The sequence below is a fragment of the Monodon monoceros genome, unplaced genomic scaffold (genome assembly GCF_005190385.1).
Source record: "Monodon monoceros isolate NGI ecotype Baffin Bay Population unplaced genomic scaffold, NGI_Narwhal_1 Super_Scaffold_16, whole genome shotgun sequence".
In the NCBI taxonomy this organism is placed as follows: Eukaryota; Metazoa; Chordata; class Mammalia; order Artiodactyla; family Monodontidae; genus Monodon; species Monodon monoceros.
The window spans coordinates 33852216-33867431 of NW_021703772.1; the positions used below are offsets into that span (position 1 = coordinate 33852216).

The 15216-nt window shown below is 37.3% G+C and overlaps 1 protein-coding gene across 6 annotated transcripts in view; it reads left to right on the forward strand.

Annotated features, from left to right (window-relative positions):
- ALS2 (alsin Rho guanine nucleotide exchange factor ALS2) overlaps nucleotides 1-15216 on the forward strand; it is an 86340-nt gene extending 71124 nt beyond the window's left edge. For 5 of the 6 annotated variants that reach the window (XM_029225246.1, XM_029225248.1, XM_029225247.1 and 2 more), the window contains 11 exons: nucleotides 1391-1524; nucleotides 2426-2593; nucleotides 6108-6225; nucleotides 7169-7326; nucleotides 9180-9302; nucleotides 10181-10357; nucleotides 11062-11107; nucleotides 11322-11383; nucleotides 11952-12101; nucleotides 12342-12438; nucleotides 14384-15216. In XM_029225246.1, coding sequence (XP_029081079.1) covers nucleotides 1391-1524; nucleotides 2426-2593; nucleotides 6108-6225; nucleotides 7169-7326; nucleotides 9180-9302; nucleotides 10181-10357; nucleotides 11062-11107; nucleotides 11322-11383; nucleotides 11952-12101; nucleotides 12342-12438; nucleotides 14384-14422 — 1272 coding nt within the window. In that variant the 3' untranslated portion in view covers nucleotides 14423-15216. The remainder of the gene's footprint in view (nucleotides 1-1390; nucleotides 1525-2425; nucleotides 2594-6107; nucleotides 6226-7168; nucleotides 7327-9179; nucleotides 9303-10180; nucleotides 10358-11061; nucleotides 11108-11321; nucleotides 11384-11951; nucleotides 12102-12341; nucleotides 12439-14383) is intronic. The other variant, XM_029225250.1, reaches the window with a different exon arrangement.

Below are 15216 nucleotides of genomic sequence, written 5' to 3' on the forward strand. Positions count from 1 at the left end.
GATGTTGAATAGAAGTGGTAAGAGTGGGCATCCTTGCCTTTTTCCCTGTTTTAGGGGAAAAGCATTAAATCTTCCACCATCAAGTATAATGTAGCTGAAGATTTTTCATAGATTCATCAGATAGAGATAGTTCCTTTCTATTCCTAGTTTGTTGAGAGTTTTTATTATGAACAGGTTTTAGATTATGTCAAAGGGCTTTTTCTGTGTCTATTGAGATGATTATGTGGTTTTTGTTCTTTATGCTATTAATACAGCATATTATATTGGCTGCTTTTCTGATGTTAAAGCAACCTTGTTTTCCTGGGATAAATCATACTTGGTCATGGCATATAATCCTTTTTATATATATTGCTAGAATTAATGCTAATATTTTGGTGAAGATTTTTATATTTATGAGGTATTTATTATATTTATGTTTATAGTTTTCTTTTTTCATGATGTTTGTCTTTGGTACTGAGGTAATACTGGCCTCATAGAATGAGTTGGGAAGGGTTCCCTCCTTCTCCATTTTTGGAAAGAATTTGTAAAGCCTTAGTGTTATTATTGCTTCTTCAAATGTTTTAGAGAATTCACCAGTGAAATCATCTTGGCCTGAGCATTACTTGGTGAGAAGGTTTTTAATTTCTAATTTAATTTCCTTACTTCTAATTAGTCTATTCAGACTTTTCATTTCTTCTTGAGGCACTTTTGGTAATTTGTTCCTCTTAAGGAATTTTTCTGTTTCATCTAAGTTACCTAATTTATTGGCATAAAGTTGTTCTCTTGGTATTCCCTTCTAACCTTTTTAATTTTTGTAAGGTTGGTGTAATGTCCCATTTCTTGATTTTGTAATTTTATGTCTTCTCTCTTTTTTTTTTCTTGATCTAGTTAAGTGTCTTTTTTTCTTGATCAGTCTTATTGTTTGTCAAGTTTGTATACCTTTTCAAAGAAGCAACTTTTGGCTTCATTCATTTTTCTCTGTTTTCTATCTCATTGATTTTTGCTCTAATTTTTATTATCTCCTTCTTGATTTGGGTTTAGTTTGCTTTTTCTAACTTTATGAGGTGGAGTTTTAGATTACTGATTTGAGATCTTCCTTATTTTATAATATAAATGTTTACAGCTTTAAATTTGCCTCTAAGTACTGCTTTAGTAGCGTCGCATCAATTTAGATAAGTTGTGTATTCACTTCATTCAGGTAAAACTATTTTACCAATTTTTCCTGTGATTTTTCTTTAATCCACGGATTGTTTTCATACACTCTTTTTACACATGCATGTATGTACAACTTTTTTAAAAGAATTAGGGACTAGTTAAAAATGAAAATGTTAACCATTTAGTGCTTTTTTTTCTTGATTTTTAAGATTGAAAATATTTCCTCTAATTCCACATTTTTTCTGACTTTACCTAGGGAACACTGACTATGCCAAATGGAGACTACATTGAAGGTTATTTTAGTGGAGAATGGGGATCTGGGATAAAAATCACTGGAACGTACTTTAAGCCTAGTCTGTATGAGAGTGATAAAGACAGACCTAAAGTTTTGTGAGTAACTAGTGTTAATTATGGATTAATTATTGAATGTTTTGAGTTGTCTTGCTTTTATCAAAGCTGGTTAATATTTCAAATGCAGGACAAGTTTTTTAATTCTTTTTGTCTTTAAACAATGTATAACCTTGAATTGTAAACTGAAACTGCTGTAGATAGCTAAATCTGTATTGTTGGCTTAGTTTATAGCTGTAGAGCTTAAATGTTTAAAATGATGAAAGTTCTGTGTGCAGGAATAATCTTACTGTTAATGGTGCAGGTATCCAAGTTGATTGAAAGAGAGATTTTTAAATGGAAGCCCTGCACAACTTGATTTTGAAAAGTAAAGGTCAATCCTATATATACACTGATACGCTGCATATATTGGGAAAAGTCAAAGTCTTGAAGTGTATGATGTTTTTCCTCCAAGTTTTTGGCATATGTTTATTTCCCTTTATTGTTTCTAGCTTTAGCTTTGTTTTTGTATTTTGACAGCAACTCAGATTCTTTGTTTTCATGGGAGCTTGGTATACTTTCTGTACCATGTTTATTCTTAGTATTTTTAGAACCCAGTATGTAATGCATTTCACAGTTCTCAGTATGAGATGTGCAAGGCACAGGAAGTCCTCATTTTAGCAAGGATCAATTTTGCAACATCAATTCTATGGAAATGTAGAAAGCAAAGGAGTCAGTTCTGACGTGCTTCCTACTTAATTCATATACTTTAGTATCTAATACACCCTAAGTAGCTAAAAACCATCCATTTAAATTTTTATTCAGTTTTTAAACAATGGAACCACCATCAGTTTAGGCAGTTTTTGTCACAGAAGTATTTGCAGTTGTATATTATAAAGTTTCTGCTCTTCAGGATTTTTGCACAAAATAAGTGATTAATGAGAGGCTGACGTGACCTTATTAGCAGGAAGCTTGGAAACCTGGCAGTGCCGGCTGATGAGAAGTGGAAAGCAGTGTTTGATGAATGTTGGCATCAGCTTGGCTGTGAGAACCCAGGCCAAGGGGAAGTTTGGAAAGCGTGGGACAATATTGCTGTGGCCCTGACTACCAGTCGGCGCCAACACAGAGACAGGTGAGTGAATGCCTGCCCAGCATAGGGCAGAGCCTGGTAGGAAGACGAAACTTAAAACCAGTAAGTTGTCAAGGCTTCCCACATTTAGTTTTTAAAAATAACTTAAAAGTCAATTATGTACTTCTGGGTAAGGATGGATAAAACACACCTCCTTGTATTTGCTACTGAACTTAACTATAAAACCTAGGCAGGATGCATGGACATTTATTTGAAACTCTGAAAAGTAAATATCAGCAGGTGTTTTGGGGAAGAGCAGCTGAATTTAGAGTACCACCCAACCAGTGGTGAGTTTACTGGGTTTCTTAACTTCAATATTCCTCATCCTAAACCCAGTATAACCTGAAACTAGAAGCAAGCACTGTGGTGCAGACAGACAGAGATCCAGAAAAACCCCTCTCTTTCTGGCTCAAGATGCGGAAAAGAGACTTCCTAAAGCTCAGAAAGAGTGGAGGAGGTACACTGGGTTTTCTCCCTCTCCTCTTTCTCCACTTTCTCATGCCTCAGCCTGCAGGCACTCCTGTGGCAGGGGCAGTGATGGCTGTGGCTGGAGCAGCCATGAAACTGGATGCGTGCAGGAGCCAGCACTCTTGCAGGAGTGGACCCTTCTTCTCCCTTGATGAATCATCAGGTCCAGGAGTCCTGGCCAAACCTCATTGCTCTTTGGCCTCTCTCTCTATCCTCCTACCACTTCATGGAAGTGGGCAGTTTCTGGCTGGAGGACCTACAAGGGGAATCAGAAAATGCTGGGGAGGTCATGGAAAGAGAGGAGCTCTGGAAAACAACCCTGTAAAGTTGTTTATGAACTCCTGGATTCACCCCAGACCTGCATGCGTGGATTTGATCAGAATCAGCCAAACACTTTGAGAACTCAGCTACTAAGTTGACTTCTACCTAGGTCCCAGACTAACACCTCAGTGGTACTCACAGAAAGACCCAGATAGGACTGCAAAGCCCTTGAGAAGTGAACTGACATTGGAACCACAGCCCACAGATGGCTGAAACAAAAGTATCAGCTGTTTCAGAGATTCCCAAGATCACCTACACGTTCAGTGATTCACTAGACAGACTCATAAGACTCAACATATAGTCATACTCACAGCTAAGTTATTACAGCAACACAGTAAGGCTCCACAGCCCAATCGTAAGGGAAGAAGACACAGGCAGAGTCTGGAGGAACCCATGTGCAAGCTTCCCATGCTCTGTCCTTTCTGTGAGGGGTCACACAGAGCACACTCTCTGCCAGAGCAGTAAAATGCAGCCACACATATACAATGTTTCTGCTCAGGGAAGCCCATCAGAGATGCAGTGCCCCAGATTTTTACTGGGGACTAGTCACATTGGCATCCTGTGCTTAGCAACTACCAAAATTCCATAGTCCCAGAAGGAAGCAGATGATCACCACAAATCACTTTAGTACAGTCTATGGACAGCAAAATACCCTTATCAGTTAGGAAATGTTTCATATTAGTATAGGGAACTTTTAGAAAGCTTAGTTCCCAGGTACCAGCCAAGGGCCAACTTTATAAGCAGGTCCTTGTAAAGGTAGCAGTTTCAGTTCTACTATGTTTACTATGTTATGGATGGCAACATTCTCCATTAGGATATAAACAAGACCCAAAATCTCGTAACATAATACTCAAAATGTCCAGGAAATAAACCAAAATTACGTGGCAATGAAAGAACCATGAAAACCTGAACTCATTTGGGGAAAGAAAATCCATAGACATCAACAACCCCCTACCATAGGTTTTGGAATTATCTGACAAGAACTTTAAAGCAGCTATTATAAAAATGCTCAAATGAGCAATTGCAAACATCCTTGAAACAAATATTAAAATTGAAAGTATCAGCAAAGAAATAGAAGATACAAAGATGAACCGAATCAAAATTTTTGATTTGAAAAATACAGTAACCAAAATTTTAAAAATCACTGGGTGGGGTCAGTAGCAGATTAGAGATTACAGCAGAAGAGTCAGTAAATGTGAAAATAGATTGGTAGAAATTATTTAAAATGAACAACAGAACGTGAAAAAAAAGTGAATAGAGACTCTAAGGACCTGAGAGTCTAATATTTGTGTCCTTGGAATACCAGAAGGAAAGGAGAAAAATTGTGGGGCTGAAAAAATATTTGAATAAATAGTGGTTGAAAGGTTCCCAAGTTTGGTGAAAGACATAAACCTACACATTCAAGAAGCTGAACAAACTGCATCCTAGAAAAAAACAAATACCCATGTACAGACGTGTTACATTCAAATTGGAAGGAAAAAAATCTTGAAAGCAGATAGAGAAAACTTTTGCATTACGTATATGAAAACAGCAATTCAAATAGCTGCATACTTGTTGTCAGAAACCTTGGTGGTCAAAAGGAAGTCACACAACAATTTTGAAGTGCTGAAAGAAAAATTACAGATGTACTTTTCATTTCTCTTTTTCTACTTTTTTCTTATTTTCTTCCCTTTTCTCCTTTTCCTTTTTCCTGCTTTTGTTTTTCTCCATCTGCCATTCTTCATATTTCCTTATTTAACTTGGCCGGTCACTTCTGCAGGCATTGACTAGCATTCATATCTAAAGAACTTGCTAATCCCTACAGTATAGGAGGAAAGTTTTGTTTTGTTTTTTCCTGTGTTTGGGATAAATGGCAATTGATTATAGTGTTTCATTCATGAAGTTTATAATTTTTACCTCCTACTCTTTCTATCAGTAGAAAAAATGGAAACTCCCAGGATTGATTAAAGCTGTGGACCTGCCCTTGTGTGGGATGCAGTTGGTCACCCTTCTCTGTTAGAGCCCATGTGCATAGACACTGAGACTTGAGCCCTACAGTTAACCTTGGTTAACTCTTGTTGGGTGTTTCCAAGAAGTAAGAATGAAAGAACTTTTGTATAAAACCACATTGCTGCCACAAAGGTCTTATTTGTTTATCTAAATCAGTATCATAATGATAATTGTGCACTGTTTCTAATTTCTCATTGATTGTAATCTAATAGAGTGCCATTACCAAAAATTTCAGTTGATGACTAGTATGTGTTTTATCTTAGCCTCTTCATCCGGAGCTTCCCTTTTACCCATCGTGTGCTTACCGCACCACTGTTGTGGCATCCACATTATCTCCTTACTTCTTGAGCTCATTTCCATTTCAGCCTTTGCCATTTGATTTATTTTCCTTAATCCTTAGCTCTCCCTCTCCCCTTTATGCCATTTTTATTATCACTAACGAGTCTATCGCCAGTTTTCTCTTCAGGCTAACGTAATAGTATTTTCCGACACCATGGTTTCTATTGGTGCAACATCTTCATTAATTTATTGTGGTTGGTGTGGAGTAACATTAAATGCTACTTTGAATGACTGTTACATAAACCTAACAGCAGGTCAGTTACCAGTTATGCACACATTTGGGCTGAACACTGTGCTGGATGCTCCATTCCATCCTTAGTTGGTGACTGTGCTTCACGTGCACTTACAATTATCTTGCTTTCTTGAAATATATGATAGGCTTTCTTTTCTCTTTTTATAGTCCAGAGATATTAAGTCGTTCACAGACTCAGACACTAGAGAGTTTGGAATTCATTCCTCAGCATGTTGGTGCCTTCTCTGTGGAGAAATACGATGACATCAAGAAATATTTAATAAAGGTAAACAAGAGTCAAAACCATACCAGCCTTGTGAATTAATGATACAACTGACATGATATATCATTCAAATGTACTCACAGCTTATTGTTACTCATATCCTGTTTTTGCTGTCGAGGTATGTCTTTTGTTAGTTCTCTGACTACTAAAAGCACATTTCTCCCTAAAGATTGACGTATTATGATAGAACTTTATAAGTTTTGTAAAGTGTTCAAGGGGGTTCTGGACATCTAGGGTCAGAGTTTATAATGGCTTTTTGTTTGTAACATTAGCAAACTAGAGATTGTATAAATAAAGCATGCTGCCTTCACCCCATGGTTATGCTGTCTTTGCTTCCTTCTCAAACCCTGTGAGATCAGCCCATAATTTAAAGAATGACATGTATTGACATGGGGGTACAGGAAGGAGTATTAGAAGAAATCAAGGGAACTGAACAGTGATTGTTTCAGAGCATAATCAACTGTCATTATTCAGTTTTCTGGAAAGTAACATTTCATATATTTTTCATGATGTTTATGGTATATTAGAACCTTTCTTTTCTTTTCTTTTCTTTTTTTCCCTTCAGCCGTGCCATGTAGCATTTGGGATCCTAGTTCCCTGACCAGGGATCAAACCTGTGCCCCCTGCAGTGGAAGAGTGGAGTCCTAACCACTAGACCTCCAGGGAATTCCCTTAGAACCTTTCTTTTAATATTCTTTATCAGTATATCCAAAGCTATCTTCCCAAAATGTTAAAAGGATTAAGAATAGGAACTCCTACTCCATATAATTTGGGTAGACTCAACACTTTCAGAAAAGTTGAAGTATTTAAATTTTCCTGGTCCAAAAGTAGACTCTTGACAGTTTGGAAATTGCTCATCATTTATGAAAGTGTTTCTTTTTGGTCGATCAATTGTTTCTGCTGTTAGTGCACACTGACTGGCTGCATCGGTTCTCTTGCTGCTCAGGCCTGTGACACTCCTCTGCACCCACTGGGCAGGCTCGTGGAGACACTGGTTGCAGTGTATAGAATGACATATGTGGGTGTGGGAGCCAACCGCCGGCTGCTGCAGGAGGCTGTGAAGGAGATTATGTCCTACCTGAAGCGAATTTTCCAGCTGGTGAGGTGAGAGATCTTTTCACTGAAGTCATCAAGAAAATGGTTTTATGCCACAGATCCTTCAATAGATTAAATAATGAAAACATGTTTTTACTTTGTGTTTATGCTATAACTATAAAAAAGATGGACATTAGCCATTGTAACTTATTTCCTTTATGTCTTTCTTACTCATTGGGTATGATAGAAGGCTAAAATAAAATTTTTTAATACCAATTTTGGTATGAAATATAGTAGTCTTATTTGGATTTAATCTCTAGGCAAAATCACGTCTCCAAAACCTAACCACAGAGAAGATAAAGTCTAATACGAAGCTTTAGCCCTGAGTATTTATGTCCTATTCCTTGAAAATAGCCTGTTTGTTCACTTATTCAACAAATGTTTGAGTGCATCTACATGTTAGCCACCATTCTGGCCCTTGGAGGAATTTATCAGTAAACCAACCCCCCAAAAGAAAGAGAGAGAGAAAATCTGTACTCTCATGGGGCTTCCGTTCTACTGGGGACAGAGTAAACAGAATATGTAATATGTGAGATGATGATTCATGTGATGGAGGGGAAGAGAATGGAGCTGGAGGTGAGATGCTGCTATTTTAAACAGAAGGTCAAGGAGACATGACTAATAAGGTGATATCTGAGCGGAGACTTTGAAGAAGGTGAGAAAGCAAGCAAGCATCTTTTCGAAGGAGAGGTTCAGGCAGCAAGTAAGTTTGGAACTTATAAAATTCAAGATATTTTACTGGGTTTAAGCCAACAAGTAAATGCTGTATTGAGATAGTTATACAAAAGTTTATGAACTTGTCCCAGAAAAACCTCCTTATATTATTTAGCCTCAAAACTGATAAATGCATTTGGAAATGTTTCAGTTTGGAGGGGGCAGTGTTAATGTACTAAAAAGATCGCTGGGCTAGGATTGTTTCAGCTCTGACATTAGCTAGATGGGTGAAGTGAAGATAAGTTCCCTGAACTTTTAAATTTTCTCCACTATAAAATTGGGGCAGGGGCATAGTATAAATCTACAAAAATACAGAAGATTGCAAACTGCCTGTAAGAGTTAAGGTTTAAGTCTGTAAAAATAAAGAGGACAATAAACTTGTTTATGGTTAGAATCCACCATTTGCATACAAGAGGTGGGAAATAAAATCCAGGGAGAATTCAATGCCTAGGGAAAAATCCTCAACAATTTAGCAGCTCAGTCATTTGGAAAAGTTTTTCAACAGCTTGGCTTTTTAAAAAAAATTTTAAATTTTTGCATGAATTGAGTTTTCATTTTTTCTTAATGTTGGACGTTTAATTGTTTATATTCTGAAAGCAGTGATCTCTGCTTGAGGAGTCAATACACATTGACCTCAGATGAGATTTGCCAGTAAGAAAAACATATATAATATAGATCAGAATTGTTCATTCTTTAGTAACTAGACAGAAAAAAACAGAACAAATAGATTTTTTACTGGTGTTATTCATTAGCTACATTCTTTTTTTGCGGTACGCGGGCCTCTCACTGTTGTGGCCTCTCCCGTTGCGGAGCACAGGCTCCAGACGCGCAGGCTCAGTGGCCATGGCTCATGGGCCCAGCTGCTCTGCGGCATGTGGGATCTTCCCGGACCGGCGCAAGAACCCGTGTCCCCTGCATCGGCAGGCAGACTCTCAACCACTGCGCCACCAGGGAAGCCCCATTAGCTACATTCTTAATTTTATCCTGTAAGAAGCATCAGTTAAGACTCTAAGGAAACTGACTTATTTAGTTGATAGAAAGTTTGGTTTTATTGGTCCTTAAAAGATTAAATAATGGAAATGTGTTTTTACTCTTTTTATCCACTCTGGAGGTGTAATTGTGTAATGATATTCTTTATTCTTCCTTAGGTTCTTATTTCCTGAGCTTCCTGAAGAGGGCACCACAATTCCTCTCTCTGCTCCTCTGCCAACTGAAAGAAAATCCTTTTGCACTGGGAAGTCAGATTCCAGATCTGAATCACCAGAGCCAGGGTGAGTGGAGCTGGGTGGAAATGGTGAGAAAGGGGGTGGGGACCAAGTGATCTTATGCAAAGAATCCCAGGAAAAGTTGTTTTCTCTGGATCTGTTTCCTTCTTTTTAAAATGATACGGTTGGGGGCTTCCCTGGTGGCACAGTGGTTAAGAATCCGCCTGCCAATGCAGGGGACACAGGTTCGAGCCCTGGTCCGGGAAGATCCCACATGCCGCAAAGCACTTAAGTCCGTGCTCCACAACTACTGAGCCTGTGCTCTAGAGCCCGCGAGCCACAACTACTGAAGCCCATACACCTAGAGCCTGTGCTCCACAACAAGAGAAGCTACCGCAATGAGAAGCCCATGCACCGCAACAAAGAGTAGCTCCCGCTCGCTGCAACTAGAGAAAGCCTGCATGCAGCAACGAAGATCCAACGCGGCCAAAAATAAATAAATTTATTTAAAATATAAAAAAATTTTAAAAATAAATAAAATGATATGGCTGGACTTCGTGATCTCTGAGGTTCCTTTTAGGTCTCAAGTTATGTTAGCCAAACCCCATGAAACTGTAACTACAAATGACTGGGCGCAAAGGCTGCTGAGCAAAGTAAATCATTCTGCCCTAGGACAACAGAGAAATCAGCCTTAAAATGGAAACAGTGGGCTTTCAATTAGATTTTGAGTTTATGATAAGAATTCACAGTTGGCCCAAGACAAAACTCTGGGGCCATAGGTAGACTTCTCATGTTAACTTCTTACATAAAAGAAGGAATATAACTGCTTCCTTACTCAAAAATTCCCATCTTTACTTTCAAGTTCTAGAAAATAAAGCTCCATGTTTGATTCTGTTTTCAATTTTAAGATTAATGCTCCTCCCTCTCTCTCCAATATTTTGTAGTTACGTGGTAACAGGTTCTGGGTTACTGCTTCCTGTGCTCCTACCTCGGCTCTACCCACCGCTGTTCATGCTTTATGCCCTGGATAATGATCGTGAGGAGGATATTTACTGGGAATGTGTTCTCCGACTAAATAAGCAGCCAGACGTTGCTCTTTTGGGCTTCCTCGGGGTGCAGAGGTCAGTACAGTAATTATGAATGGAACCTAATTGTTTTAACTCAACATGCAAACAGCATTATCGGGAATTTGGTACTTTGATATCTAATTGTATATATGATTTGCAGTTTACCTATCGCATATCTGTCTTCAGCAAAATAGTGATGTTTTAAAATCTTTATTTCTGAGAATTTTTAGACATGAGTTTGAAATGTAATTATTCTTCTGAATATAAGTAAATAATTTGAGTTATCCTGCCTGATATTTTGCAGTTCTTCAAAGCAAAATACATATATTCACATTTTCAGAAAATTAATTGTATTCAGTCTTTGGCGTTCTTCTTTCCCTTCTTTTCTCTTCTCTTCCCTCCCTCCCCATCTACAATTTCTCATGTAAAAGTTTAGAAGTGCCCTTTTTTGTTGTAGGGCATTGTTTCTTGTTAGTCCAAGGAAATACTAAGTGATTATACTTTCTAGAAGTGTTAGGATAAAACTGATCACCCCAACACCCAATAGTTATATATTTGTGCTATCAGAAAAAAATGAATGAGCCTTAATTGGAAAGTAGATTTTTTCAGTGGAATGGTTTAATAGTAAAAATGAAGGAACTGTGGAATAGTTACTTTAAATGAGGACAGGGAAGTCAATCTAGTCATTAACTGTTTTTATGGGGACTAATTTACCATAAGGAACAACTTGTATTAACAATGTATGGATTTCGTTTTAGGAAATTTTGGCCAGTGACCTTGTCAATCCTTGGAGAGAGTAAAAAGGTATAGTGGATTTTAGTTTCCTCAGCAAATATGTTTTTATTTGGTGTGGGGGGATTCGAGATAGCAAAACAGTTTCTGTTTTACTTCGGTAATATAATACCCAAGCATGAGTTATTCACTGAAGATCTGTATTCTGCCATTGGTATCATTTATGTTTCTTGTTGCTGCATAAGACAGCTTTCCTCTTTGACCTTTATAAATTCTTTTTTTGCAGGTTTTGCCAACCACAAAAGATGCTTGTTTTGCCTCAGCTGTAGAATGTCTACAGCAGATCAGGTAATCTCTAATTTGTTGAAAATTACATAAATCAAAGGAGCGGTTAGTCTATTAAGATACTGATGAAATCTTATCTTTACCTAAGCTCTAACCCCACCCCCCAACCCCCCAAGATGGTGTCAAACTCAGCCTGAAGATCAGAAAGACTCTGAGACATTTACCTTTTGTTCTACAAGCCCCTTGCATTTTCGAAAGTGGTGGAGAACCTACCCAGCAATTTATCTACATAATCGTATCTTTAGCCAAATGGAAATTAACCAAACTTCTTACTCAGAGAAGAGCATGTATTAGGAAAATAAGGTTCCACATGGGTAAAAGGAGATGATCTATGACTTAGTGAATTCTTTCATGTGAACCATTGATAGTTGGAGGCTTCTTTGTTCAAAGGACCATAGAATTACAGAGATCATCCCTTCCAGTGACTCCTTTTGCCTGATGTATCCAACTTAAGGCACGTGAGCCCTAAGAGGGTATATTTGTATCAAACAATTAGTATCAAATGGCTCTATTAAGAAAACCATAAGATATCTTTTCGTCATTTATTTTTTAATTTTCTTTTTAACAACAGCACAACATTTACCCCATCAGACAAACTTAAAGTCATCCAGCAGACTTTTGAAGAGATCTCTCAGAGTGTCCTGGCATCACTTCAGGAAGACTTCTTGTGGTCCATGGATGATTTGTTTCCTGTTTTCTTATATGTGGTGCTACGGGCCAGGTGACCAATCTCTTCTGACTTTAATATCAGTGACATTATTTTAACAAGTCTGCCCCTTGCTTTTCTGAGCTGATGACAGGAACATGCTCCCCCACTGGAAAAACAGTCCATTTCTGTTAACCCTTTTCACGACGGTGTTACCTTTTTCTTGAGCTGTTCTTTCTTTTCCTTTCAAATAGATTCAGAAGTAGGATGTACATATAAATGGAAATAACTCAATATCTTTTTCTTGTTGGGCAGGATTAGGAATTTAGGCTCTGAAGTACACCTCATCGAGGATCTCATGGACCCATATCTTCAGCATGGGGAACAGGGTATAATGTTCACCACTTTGAAGGTAAAGTATAGATATTATTTAATATTTTTTTAATGTTAAAATCTCTCCTTCATATTATGAATCTATCATTAACCTTTTATATAAAACCTTAATGCAAACATTAAGTGCCTTTAGAGCACATACTGTTAATATTTTAAAATATGATAACATATTAAAGTAGAATCATTCTCAAAATACTAAAGCAAATTATTCATTAACCAATCTTCCCTGTAAATTGATCATTCAAATCGTTACAAATCCTTATAAATGTAGACCATCTATATAAATGTAACTTTAAAAAGGAAACAGAAAGAATTCTGAGTGTCCAAAAAAACATTCAACAGTAGAGCTATTTAATGGAATTAAGGTAAAACACAGAAGGCAGTAGGTATGTAATGAATATGAATCGTATCTTCTTTCTTTCCCATTTATTGTAACCAGTAGGTTACAAATGAGATTCTCTGATCTGGGTGCTCTGTAGGGATTGTTGGAAGTCATTTCAGTTCCCCTGCCTTGATTTTTCTTGGAATTTGATACAATCATTGTGAAGTTTATTGGAAGAATAACAAATAGAAAATGGCAAAAACACTTCTGAAAAAAAGAAAGGCAGAACAGACCCACTGTGTCAGTTAATCAAATGTTATGAAATTATAATAATTAAGATAGTATGTTACTGTCATAGGAATAGACAAATATCTTAGTGGAAGGGATAGCTCCTATATAGGCAGTATTATAATAAAAATTTGACATATGAAAATGGAAACATCAAACAAAAATGGAAAAGAGAATTATATAATAAATGGTCAAAGTATTGGAAGAGCTTATTAGCAGTTTTGGAGGGAGGGTGGCATCAGGGTGGAATCACTCACGTAGCGAATTACAGATGCCTTAGTAAGGTTTAAATATACGAAAAGGGAGACAGAAGGAAAGACAGGCAAATTAAAATGAGAAAAACTAGAATTTAACGTCAGGTTTCTGGCTTGGGCTAATTGTTTAAACTTTTCAACTTAAATATCATTAACATTTATAGCAAATAAACTGAAAAGGGAGGGGACAACTAGGGAAAATATTGGCTACCAATGACTTACATTATTAGTATTTATGTTACATGAAGATCATCTCTAAACATATCACCAAGGAAGAAATGAATTAATATATTTATATAAAAGAAAACGCTCAACCTCACTGCAGATTTAAAGAAAGTGCCATTTTGTCCCTGCTAAATTAGCAAAAGTGTTATAAAATTATACCCAGGGCTGGTGGGGTTATAGTGAAATCAGAATTAGTCCCACATTGCTGATAAAGAGTAAATCAACCTTTTGGAAAACAGTTGTTATTAACATTTATATCAACAACATCAAAAATGTTTCTAGAGTTTGAGTAGTCCTACTCCTAGTGATTTATCCCAAGGAATTAAAGAATGGAATACACTGTATATTATTTGGATGAGGTGTTCTTTGTAGTGGAACTCTCAAACCTGGATACTTTCAGAATCACTTGGAGATGCTTCTTAAAGATGCATTCCAGGAAATTCTGATGCACTAGGTCTGGAATGATGCTTAGTCTGAACCTGTATGTTTATCAGACATGCTAGGTGATTCTGATTATAGTTGTTTGTGTACCTTACGTCGACCATCAGCATCTTCTACATGTCCAGTCAATAGTGGCTTCACAAATTAAGGTATTTCTGCTTAATGAAGAATATTATACAGCTTGTTAAAATTTTTTTGTCTGTTTTAGAATCAGAGGGAATTTTACAAAATTTTATTTCTACTCATTATAACTTGGCAAAATAGACATGGGATAGGGTAGGGGGACTGGAAGAAAACAGGGAAAAATGGAAGCAACTGGTTTAGTTGAGCTATCAGCGTTAATAAAGGATTTCCTTTCTTAGTCCCATGTGCATTGTTATATTTATGTAATTTCTTTTAAAGTAAAATTTAAATGGTTTTGAACTTTTTTTCAGGCATGTTACTACCAGATCCAGCGTGAGAAGCTTAACTAGGCTGCATAACAGCTTGACAACTGGATTATCTATTCAAAGTGTTTTAGCACCATCTGGCATCTTCCTGTAGTGGCAAAAAAGAACAGTGTTGAAATTAGGACGTTGTATTATTTTGGTTGTTATCTCTGAGCCTTGCTAATGACCGGAGCTCTGAGCCCAGAATAAAAGACTGTATAGTTTAAAGGGAGGATTGAAAAGGAGGTAGAAATCAGATTAGACCAGTCCCTGGCCTGTGTTAAGTTCCCCAAATGTCATACATCTGCTGTTGGAAAAAAGAGGACCCTTCCTACAGTAAAGAGTATGCCAGCTCATGAAGTTGTGAGAAAAAATTCTCAGTATAGCTTCTTACATTAAAGAGGTTGATGAATATTTTTGAGTTTCTGGTTTGCCTGCAGTTACCCCAGACCCCTTTGCAAGAAGCAGATTGTACTTGAAACTATAGTAGCCACACTATGCCTTCCAAAATTCCTCGCATTCATGTGTGCACCATGCTTCTTTGCTGAGGGAGGGAAAAGAGGAACTTTTAAACTGAAATTTTAACTTTTTCTAAGCTTTCCCACCAGGGTATTCATGATGGGAGAGGTTCTATGCAGTTACTTCTACCATACCCTGACCCCAGACCTGGAGCACATCCAAATAGGAGTCTTCTGCCTCCCGACTAGAAAGAACATAGGAATTTTGTTCTTGGATTCCTTACAATGCTACAGAGTGAATACATTGGAATTCAGACACTGACTCCGAGCTGCTGCAGAACCTCATTCATCCGTGTGCAAACGCTGTATTCCGGGGCCTGT